We start from the raw sequence: 11,409 nt of genomic DNA, 5'->3' as shown, positions 1-11,409 counted from the left end.
AAAAATCTAGATTCACACAGTTCTCTGAAAAGACAACAAAAAATGTTAAAGAAAGGCCCACAATGTTATCGCACAAATTCTGAATCCACTCCCTGATCTGGATCTGCTCCTAAATTGAATGAGTTCTTTCCTGACACTTATCGTATCCTTCCATCAAAATGGTTGATGATCCGTCCAGTAGCTTTTGCGTAATCCTGCTAACAAACCAACAAACAAACAAATCCAGATGAAAACTTCCCTAGCAGCTATTTGATTTATAAATGTGAAGTCAAGGGATCCAGTCAAGTACAAGTCAAGGAATGATCAAAGTTTAAATTCTTCCTGATGGGAACATGAGAGTCGGCCCAAAGTTTCATGGCGATCCATCCAACAGTTGTCGCGACTGCCATCCTTAGATCTGTGCCAAAAACAAGATGAAGCCAGTCCATTCTCCTCCTTCACTAGGTTGTTTTAACCTTCATCAGAGGGTTCACATCACTTAATAAAAACTCCCACTGGAAAAAAAGCTGCTATTTTGTTTCTTGTACTATGTAACAGCTTACCTCAAGTTAATGTATTTTTCATACGGTGGACAGAAGTGCAGAGTTAGTGCTGCTTTGTTTTAATGGCGCTCTGCGGATGAATGAGGATATCTATGATTTATGAGGCTTTTGTCTTGTGCTAAGTACTTTTCTGTATCAATGTTTATTGTCCATCACTTGCCTGCGAGGAGAAATTCCCTCAGAAGAAACTGCACTGCGGTGAATAAATATGAACTGTGCATTTCATGTACGAGCAGCTGATCACGGACAGAGATAAGGGAAAGTTGTGAGGTTTCAGCTTAAAAGCTCATTTACTATTTCCGGTCCCATCCAGGCCAATGTTTTTTCTTCTCCCATGGGACCAGGAGTACTTTCGCTTCTGTTATTTTTAGGTTGGGAAAAGCTCATCTGCAGTAATAAGTGAGAGACCCATGTGATGAGGCTGTGTATTTATCTCCTCTGTAACAACCGATTCATAGCTGTCCATCTATAGCATTGTGTTGTTTTTGTTGTGATGCTTCATTTATCTTGGACATTAGAAATGCTTCACAGTCACGGCCATTGCTCTTCCTCCTCTTATTCTGTTTGTGACTAACCCATCATCTCCTCCCTCCATCACTCGAAGAGTAGAAAAAGCCAGAATGGATTCAGCACACTGATTAGCACACACTTGGGAGTGTCCTAACAGTAAGGGGAGGTCCCCCCCTCCCCCCCACACACACATGGAAACATGGTGTGCCTCCTGTCCAACCTGAAATGCAGGAATCCAAACAGACACGTTCACATCAAGGTGTAGCCACACGCTGAGTGTAGGTCATTACCCAATTAACATTTCCCTCTGAATCATTATAACAAGCGTGTTAAACAAATAATTTAATGTCTTTGAGTATCGGCTCATAGAAAAGAAAGTGCAATAGGAACATCTGACGAATCACTATAGAGATTTTATAGTTAATGATTGAATTTGAATAACATCTTTATTTCACTTTAAAGCTATAATAGATAGAAATAAACACAAACACTCATTTAAAACACTCTGTATTGTACAGGGTTCACCCAGGTTTGCCCTCACTAAGAAGAGGACGCATGCGTGGGAGGTAGCATTGCTGCCTTCACGTGCTCTTTGTAGGCTCCGTATTCCAAACTCCAAATTAAAAAATCTGTCAGTGTCCCAACTCAAGATGCTATTGATGTCTTGAATTCTAACAGTACAAAAGACTTTTATTCATACGCAAGGAATATATTAATTTAAATATTAGTAGTTACTGTACAAAAATAATAAACAGCTGCAATGCTAAGTAGATGGCTGGCCATAAATGTACACATTTTATTACACCAGATCCAGATTTTAATAAGCATCGCCATAAAATTGCACATGCTCATAAATTTCATGTCTGGATTTCTCTTTTCATCGTGATTCTGATTTAATTCTCTGAGAAGCAAAGTAAAACGTTGAAAAACTTTCCGAATGTCAAAGAAAGAGAAAAAGATATCCTGGACATCCCCAATCTGTACCTGCACCAACAGTTTAATGGGTTCTTCCCTGAGACATAGAGTAAGTGTAATTCTAATAACACACAAACAAACACAAACCAACACAAACCAACACAAACAAACATAAACAAACAAACAAACACAGCTGAAAACCGAACCTCCCTTTCAGACCTTTGTTTGTAAGTGAAAGGGATCCTAAATGTCATAATTCATCCTGATGGGAACATGTGTCTGCACCACATGTCCTGGTGACGGCTGTTCATTAAAATGGACAGACAGACTACACTAAATGTTATTGTTAGCAGTTAAGATGAATACATATAATTCAATGCATAAATTGCTTACTTTTCCCGGTCTAATAACCCCAATATTGGCATTTTAAAAAGTTATAGGCTGTAATAAATGTATCAATTAAAAAGGAAAGGTATCTGATGCTAAATTAAATGCGTCACATCTACACATTACACTCTAAAGTATCGAGTGAATATGTCACAGATGTTTTTACTTCTATGTCCAGCAGTTTTGCAGATGGGCATCTCATGTCCATACAGCTGGATATCAATTTGTCCGACAGCTCTTGAAAGCACCACGAACAGCAACACATTTGCAGCGCCTCGACAGAAACTGAAGAGAAGAGGAGAAGAGGAGCAGAGGGGAGGAAGAGTGTGACTGATCTGAACTCACAGGAGCTTCATACCTGCTCCCAGAGGAGCTGACAGCGACAGGTGAGCTCAGCTGCTCCCCACACACCAGAGAAGAGTCCGAGGAGCCGCTGGGAAGTGGAGAAGAAGAAACTTCCATCGTTTAAAGTCACTTCAGAGGAGAGAGAGAGAGAGAGTCAGGGAAGCGGAGTGAGACGGTGGCTGTAACATGACATCGATAAAGGAGGATTAAATCTCGGGTTCGTCGGTGTTAAAATGAAACTTGTGTTGCCACAGTGAAGAGTGTCTCCAGTGCGGAGGGGGATGGCTTGATTGGTGTGCCCGGCAGAGAGCGCGGGACGGAGCGCATGTTCCTGCGGCGCACGGAACAAAGTTTGCTGCGCTTCTCCCGGACACGGGTCGACTTTCTTTGACACGCCGCTGCTGTGACCGCTCCTCGCGCCCCTCGGCGGTGGGGTCCCCCCGGCTCCGGCTCTGGTGTCGGGCCCGCAGCTGTCCACGATGTCCAAACCCGCGCTGAAGAAAACCCACTGGACCTCCAGGGTGACCGAGAGCTCCGTGTCCAAAGATGCCCGCGGGGAGCTCAACGTGCCGCTACGAGGCGGTGCGGAGAACGGGGAGTTCGCCCACATCGGCCCGGTGAACCAGGACATGGTGCTTTACAAAACTGGGAAATTAAACGAAGGGGAACTGCTGCTGGAGGTGGAGAACCTCTCCATCTCGGGATTACCCCTGTACGACGTGCAGACACTGATTAACAACTGCAAAGGGGCCGTCAGGTTGAAAAGTGTGAGACAAGGTAAGAGGACTGGACGCGGAACTCCGTCTGATAATGAGCCAATCAATGTTTCCCACTTTACTGAAGCGTGACCAGCTATTCAACTTGTGTGTCAGGCCTCTTAATACAACACAAGGAAATGTTAATTCAAATCGGCATGCTGAGTTGTACAGTTCACCTTCAAGAAGTGACAAAACAGAAATGGTTACTATTTCCACGGGGGAGTCCTGTGGGTGAGAAGTTTGTGGAGATAAGTTTTGCCAGATGGATTGTGTGTGTGTGTGTGTGTGTGTGTGTGTGTGTGTGTGTGTGTGTGTGTGTGTGTGTGTGTGTGTGTGTGTGTGTGTGTGTGTGTGTGTGTGTGTGTGTGTGTGTGTGTGTGTGTGTGTGTGTGTGTGTGTGTGTGTGTGTGTGTGTGTGTGTGTGTGTGTGTGTGTGTGTGTGTGTGTGTGTGTGACTTTAAATAGACGGATTTCTGAATGGCTCTTGGCTCTTTTTTTTCTCCCCAGAGAAAATGTCACCAGTCAGGTCCAGGGACACGTAAACAACACAGGCTCTCTCACACATTGTTTATTCAGCTTTCCCCTTTTCGTTCTGTCGCCTTATCAAACCTGGGAAATGACCAATATGTTTATAAACCACATCCAGATAATGTGTCGGCCGGTGACATTTATCTTTAGAGCGACACTCAACCCCTGAAATAACCAAACCGCACAGGTCTCACCACTCTGAGTAGTACAAGTCATCCTATTTCAAGCATTCTTTGCCTCCATGTTGAAGGAATACCAGGTGATACAAGTAAACCAGACACATGAAATAGACAAGTGATCATTTAGTGGCATTAAACCCAGATATCATCCACTAAACGCAACAAAATGTGGCTTTTGTTTGGGCCTTTTTTTCAGCTTTATCTGTCAGGAATGTACTCCATCTGTACTCCATCTTTGACACCCAACAGGATTGGGAATATCACGCACCCAGCAGAGACACTAACATCAGGCCTGTGCACGGCTGCTCTGGCTCGCTCATGGTCAGCTTGACTCAGCAAGCAGGGGCTGGTGGTTTGACACTGAGCCACTGTGACAGGCTCCCAGCGTGGTGAAGCAGACTGCTGAGGGGATGCTCGCAGGCAGCCTGCGCCTCACACTCAACTTTCTGTAGAGACAGACAAAAGAGCAGCAGCTCTTCAAGGACAGGCCCATATATTTATAACCTGATAGTGTCTGGAGCTGTATTGACCAGGCCTGCTTAAAGAAGCACCAATTGTGTATAAGTTAACATCAGAGTATGTTCATTTCCGGCGAGGTTGAGGATTAGAAAGTTGTTCAGTCTTAACCTGCAGATGACATTCAGTGTAACCACGTTCTGTTTTCCACCACTTTTGCACAAAACATCAACAAGAATGAACTGTTCTCCCAGATGTGAAGTAGTGGGGAAATACATCTTATAATAACTGGATCCTCAGAAGTTGGATGTAGTTGGATGTGCTCAGGTTGACCATCGATGAGGGTCCGGTCAGCTGAATGAATCAGTGGTGAACCTTCACATCCCGTTCCCTGTGAGAGCGAGGAGGCGAAAAAACGTACATGCGAATGGTCATGTGATGTGCATTTTCAGGCATGTTAGTATAGACAGTTTGTTTTTTCGTTTTTAACGCGCTGTGTTCAAACCAAACTGGAATAGGGTGCGGTGCATGTAACCTCAGTCAACCTCTTTCCACAACAGACATGCTGACTTACCATCATAAGAAAAGCACTGGTGTTGATGATAATACAGATAAGGACGGCTCTGATCTGTGGGACGGGAAACCTGCATGCATTTATTTTATTTCATTTCATTATCTGCACCTGTGCATTTTGAAATGTCACAGTAGGATGTGTACACATATCCACACCTTCCGTAGAAGAGGTCTGATAAGGAAAAGCACAATGTGGATGTGGATGGAGCAATGTGGCTCTTTACCTTTAAGATTTCAGTAATATTTGGGTTTGTCACTTGTTAAGTTTTATTTATTTGTTTCCAGGATATTCTAAATTGTGAGCGTTGTAGGTTTCTCACATTCAGTAACTGCGGGGGAGGAGTTTTCTGATAAAACTCTTGCTACAGGTGAAAAAAACAGCAGTAAAAATATCACAGTTTCAAATGTGTTTTTTGTAAGTGCTGAATTCAGAGACCTTTTCTTGACCTCTTATTGAGAAGCATGCTAACAAGAAAGTGTTTGGTCGTTTTATTAAATGCTCTCTTTCTGAGGAAACGACTTTTGTGGATTTAGAATTTTAAGAAATCAGTTTACCTTATATCATCCAGAGCTGACTGTGAACAATACCACTCCCACAATTGGAGGAAAACTCCCACTTTCAGCCAATCACAAATCTCATGGCCCCCAGCCCGTCTTTCTCTTTTTTCCAGGAGCTATCTGGGGATGTCGGGTGTCAGAGTCATACACCATCACATGATCAGATTCCATTTCAAGCTTTTAATAATTCACGCTGTCTGGGAATTTCCTTTTCCCTGATCAGCCTTAATTGGGAAAATATGCTTGGCAACGAGGGCCATCTGTAAATTCTGAGGTGACCTAATTTTACCCAGGGCGTGTGTTCGTTTTTCTCACTTTAATCAAGTGAGATGTGTGGAGAGGTGCTGCTGGGACGTCTTGGCCCGCTGCTGTTGACTGCCATCAGCATGAGGAGACGTGTTGAAAAGTGCTAGGTCGAGACCATCAGCACTCTATTCAGACCTGTTAGCAGAGGAGCACCTCCACACTGAGTTGATAAGAGGCTGTAACCAGCGCTGCTGCAGAGATTGTGATATTTGCATAGGGTATCGGTGGAAGAACACACACACACTCCGGGGCTCCACGGAGAGCTTTTCGGACAGCTCAGATTTTTCTACACGTCGGCATTGCGGAGAGCCCACGGATAGCCCTTGGCTGTGATTGGTCCGCTAACGCCAGCATTTCGGGACCTCAAACTTCCTGTTCCATTCCCTACATCACATTAAACCAAAATCACAATTACGACTCTATGATTAATGTGACAAGTGTGTTAAGCCAGCGGCGTTGTCCGGCTGACGGTGGCTGGTTAGAGCACTTACGGCATGTGTGTACGGTCACATACGGTTATAACGAACTTTCATAACGGGGCTAGCGAGCTAACCACCATGCTAACTGAGGTGGGAACAGCGCAAAAACCCGCTGACTTTAATCCCACGGCTGTCATGACACTGTTTCTCAAACACCGTCAGGTTAGAAGCAAACACTTGGTAGTAGTTAGTATCGGGTGTCCCTGCTGACTGTGTGTGGAAGCTGGGGGGGAAGCTAGCTGCCTCCGTGTAGCTTCAAGCTGTTGAATTAGCAACGCAGTTTGGAAACAAGACCGGGGTACCGCTGCACTAAGACACGATAACATAAGCATTTTCACCCGCTGGGTGTCACTTTATTTCAGCAAAAACTGTCGCGTCATCAACATCCTTTTTCTGTTAGTTGCCATCGTTCACTGTGTGTGAGGAGCCGGGAGGACGTAAATAAACCAGCATGGACTTCTTCTATATACCTCATGAGGTAGGCTTCTCTAAGCTCGACTTCCGTTGCGCCAACTACTGTTCTGGCGGTGAATTGTTTTCACAACAAAAAGGCTCGTGGAACTATAAATCAAAAAGTGTCCGTCCGATCCGTCCGTGCGTCAGTCCGCAATGGACTCGGAGAAGCATATATCGGCCTTTAGCCCAAGACCCGTGGAGTCTGCTTCACCGTGTATTGATTGTTCTGAAGCTCTGGGAAAATAGATTATGTAATTTAGGACTATTATATAAACACAGACATTCCCTCTGTCTCCTCACCCGTTACAACTAGCTAACTGTCTGAATGCAGCTTGATGTTGAACACATTTAGGATCAGGCTGATCAATGTATGCATAGCTGCTTTCAGACATGCAATGAACTCCGCAATTGAGTGGGAAAATTGATGATTTTTCTAACATTTGAATAGAAGACAGCGACTATGTCAGCTTGGAAGATTGACATAGTCGGTGTCAACTACGAGATTCAAGCGCTTTTGGTGATACGGGTCCACGCCAGTGTGGATGTGCTGTAAACAAAAACATGTTATCCCCTCAGTGAAATCTATGTGTCACATCCTGCTTCCTGCATAGTGAGCCACCCCTCACCTGGACGCTGCATTTCTGTGTTGTTGTGAAAGCGTCTGATTGGAGAATCTCCTGCCGCGTTCTTCAAACTCTTGGAAGAAAGTCCGGACCTCAATGTTTGGAGAGTTTCCTGAGTTCATGTCTGAAAGCAGTTAATCTAACATCAAAGTGAGTGATATGCTATAATGACATAGACAGTATCCTGTGTTTGCAAACAGAAATCCTCCCTATGATAAGACCCGTTAATGTGGTAAACCCCTGGAACTTCTTTATGGATAATCTTCATAAGAAGATGACCCACTGCTCCATATATGGGAAACGGTCACCGGCTAACACCGCGGATAACACGTACTTAGCGCAAACAAACACACAATCACAGCAGAGGTTTCAGATTGAGATCAGATTAGTGTCATGCTCTCGCTCCAGTCTCACTACACATGTTGGGTGTGTTAATGATTGGGGAAATTTCTATGCTATTTTCTGTGTGACTGCGCGTGTTTATGTACCGTGTACTTTCCATAAGGGGGGAAACATGGTGACTGTTGTGTTCTAAGCTCAAGAATGGAATTGTAATAAGGTTTAAGGTGTATGGCTGGGTTTGTATGTGTGTGTTGGAAATGTCAGGGTAGGGAGTGTAACCAGGGACGGTCAGCACAATCTGTGTAACATAAATGTGTGTGTATATGAAACTGTGTTATCTGGATATGAAAAATTGCACAGTGGCCGGGAGAGTTCATGGGTTTCCCCCAGGCAGGAGGTATGCTGTGTGGGAGCGGCCTCAGTCAACAGGATTTGTTGCATGTGACACACACAAACGCACGCACACGCACAGGCACATGCACAGACACAGACACAGAAGAAATTTGAATCCTCTTCGCATAAAAACCGACCGCCGCTCTCTCCCAGTCCAATCAGGAAGTGGAGTGCTACAGCTTCGTTGGAGTTTATTTCTTTCTCGGCTGCATTATGTTATAGAGCCTGTGTGATGATGAATGAGGCCTCATTTGCTATAAATTTCTGGCAGTAGAAAATATTCTCTCTTTCATATGGTGGCGCGTCTTGCTAACTAGGGCCCTCCCTCCTCAAATTTACTACAGCGTGTTACTGCATTAACTCCAGGCTGTGGAGGAGTGTGTATGTGTGTCTCTGGCAGAGATTGCATATGGAAGTGTTTATTTCCTCTCTTTCAACAGGAAGTTGGACACCCCTCCTTTGCGCCAACCATTCTTCCACCTTTGTATTCTCTGACAGCGGTGGAACGACTTCACTTCCTCCCTTAAAGCCTGCTTTGGGAAAGATCTCTGGCTTCAATTTCAGGCTGCATGATTATATCTATGATATTGTGTGTATTTTGTGTATTGTGTGTGTGTGTGTGTGTGTGTGTGTGTGTGTGTGTGTGTGTGTGTGTGGGACTGTGTGTTTGTGAGCGAGAAAGTGGGAGAGATAGTAGTCACATGTGTACGGTATAAGCTACTTTGAGCTGAATTTGTTTTTATGGCTGTCGGTGCTCAGCTTAAGCTCTGCCTTTAAATACACTGGAGGGACACTCAGTTACCAGCTAAATAGACCATGAAATGCTGTCTCACTAATGCAGCACTTTTTGTAATCGCACTTAAGAGGTACGTATGCACATGTGCGCAGTCTTTTCCTCTTGTTTGCTAAAGAATACTCTTTCTTTTCATAATTAGCTTAAGAGTAGGCGCTTGTATTGAGTGTGAATGGCAATTGGTCACACTTGGCACTTGCAGTTACACACACTGTCAGAGGAGGAGAAAGGCCGACTTATTTACGATGGTGAGGTTGGGGTGGGGGGAGGCAAGCAGGCAGTTTCCTTTGAAGACCTCTTATCCAGTGTCCTCAAATTGTGTATGTGCACATAAGAGGAGTAGTTGTGTATTTTCTTGGAACTGCATCAAGATTTGGACAATATTTAGACAAAAGTTCCTGAAGAATGTCCTAATTACCAACGTCGGTTTTTTGCTTTCAGACATGCACTGAATTCTAAACATTCTAGGGAAATTATCTGGAGGCAGTGAAATACATAACTTGGAAAGACAACAAGATTGAAGAGCTTTTGGTCATAAGAAGCAAAGCCAGTGTTGTTGTGCCGTAAACCAAAACACAGGACTTCTACAGTAGAATTTATACGTCATGTCCTACCTCCGGCATTCCTTACCCAGTCGCCAACCATCAACCTGAATGTTCTGGACATTTTCCTGTTGTTGTGAATGCATCTGACTGGGACAATCTATTGCATTCTAAATCTATAAAAGGCAAACTCTGGAAAATGTCCAGACCTAATTTTCTCTACAGCTTTAGATTTGTAAACATAACGATGACACTATGCCTAAACTGGAAGTCAAGCTTTCGAATAGGCAGCTGTTGCAGCCATTACCAAGGAAGTAGGTGAAGAGATCATTCACAACTTTTCCCACAAGACATTTTCAGTACATTTCTGAACCTGTCCTGGGGTTGTCTGTCAACACTCTTTTCTCAGTGGTCAGTTCTTCAGGATTCATAGAATGGAGTCATTTAACCATGCTGTGCCTTTTTCTCCCCATCTGTCATACGATGAAGCGATTGGTCCCTTGTGCGTGTCGGAATACTCAGTGAAATTAAAACCTGGAGCTTAATATGAACCTGTGTTGGTTCTGTACTTAAAGTCACTGTTAACCTAGCCCTGCTTTGTCGAGGGATGCACCAATCCAACATTTTCTCTCCTGATATTGATTGCTGAACCTCATATTACGGCCTGATACAAACATTCTTTCCCTAGTTTAAGTATCTGTACACTTCACTGTGGGAACTCATTTGAATCATTTTTTATCTAAGGCAACATCAGGTATTGCTGAGGCACTAAAAGCATAGTCGTCAGCAGCCTGTTCCGACTGAATAAATGAAACAGCAGAGTCCACTGAATCTTGTAATGACGTTGACAGATGAACTGTATTTAATGTGGATCAGTCACATTGTCGCCAGTAACCATATCTGTTTATAACAGTCAGTATCAGAGCTTATACCGATCAGACCTTTCGCATCAGTGGCATCCCTGATCCTGTCATGACTAATTGTCTCTGCTAAAGCCTTGCTAAGCTAAGCCAGGAGCTAAATGGCTTCTGAATGACCAGGTATAAACTTTGTGTTCTGAATTCACTGCTTTTAATGTCTGCGAGTTTAAAAAAGGCCGTCAGATTTCCAGTTATTGGTTGAAATGGATGTTAAATATGGACTTACTTATAATATAGCTATGGTGCAATGGTTTCTGAATAGAATATGCCAGTGTAGATTGGTAAAGAGTAGAAAAGAGGACACTGGAGCAACAATCTGACAGATGTCAGGAGGCTGTGAGGTTTGCGAGTGTGGGTTTTGAGAGCATTTTTCACATTTGTGAAAGGGGTGTGTACAAGCCAAAACACTGTTGCTCTTAAAGCTTTTAGCACCAAAAGGTTTTCCAGCTTTCGAGCGTTACCCCTGTGGTAGGGTGCATCAAATTGCAAGGCAAAAATTAAATCTCAAAATATCAAACTGTCTGGGGTTGCATTTTGTTCGGACACAGATAAAAATGACTTATGCAAAGTTTTGGGCAAATTCATTGAGATTTAGAGGTGGAACATAACATGTGAAAAATATGAAAATGAGCCGTTTTGGGTGTTTTCCTAGGTAATTTAAAAAAAACGCAAGAAATTGTTTTTGAGAACATTTATTTTCAATAGAACAACATTTATTTATTGAAGAACAAAAAGAACAACATTGAAATTGAGTCCTAGTCCTGGTCTAGCTTGCAAGCGCAAGCTAGACCAGGTTAGTTGGCT

General features: G+C 43.6%; 1 protein-coding gene across 1 annotated transcript in view; it reads left to right on the top strand.

Annotated features, from left to right (window-relative positions):
* The first annotated feature begins 2,594 nt into the window (after positions 1-2,594).
* magi1b (membrane associated guanylate kinase, WW and PDZ domain containing 1b) overlaps positions 2,595-11,409 on the top strand; it is a 130,167-nt gene continuing 121,352 nt past the window's right edge. Inside the window, exon 1 of the mRNA XM_053435537.1 lies at positions 2,595-3,476. Coding sequence (XP_053291512.1) covers positions 3,179-3,476 — 298 coding nt within the window. The 5' untranslated portion in view covers positions 2,595-3,178. The remainder of the gene's footprint in view (positions 3,477-11,409) is intronic.

This window comes from Pleuronectes platessa, chromosome 2 (genome assembly GCF_947347685.1).
Source record: "Pleuronectes platessa chromosome 2, fPlePla1.1, whole genome shotgun sequence".
NCBI classification, from domain to species: domain Eukaryota; kingdom Metazoa; phylum Chordata; class Actinopteri; order Pleuronectiformes; family Pleuronectidae; genus Pleuronectes; species Pleuronectes platessa.
This window is presented reverse-complemented; position numbering and strand designations above follow the sequence as displayed.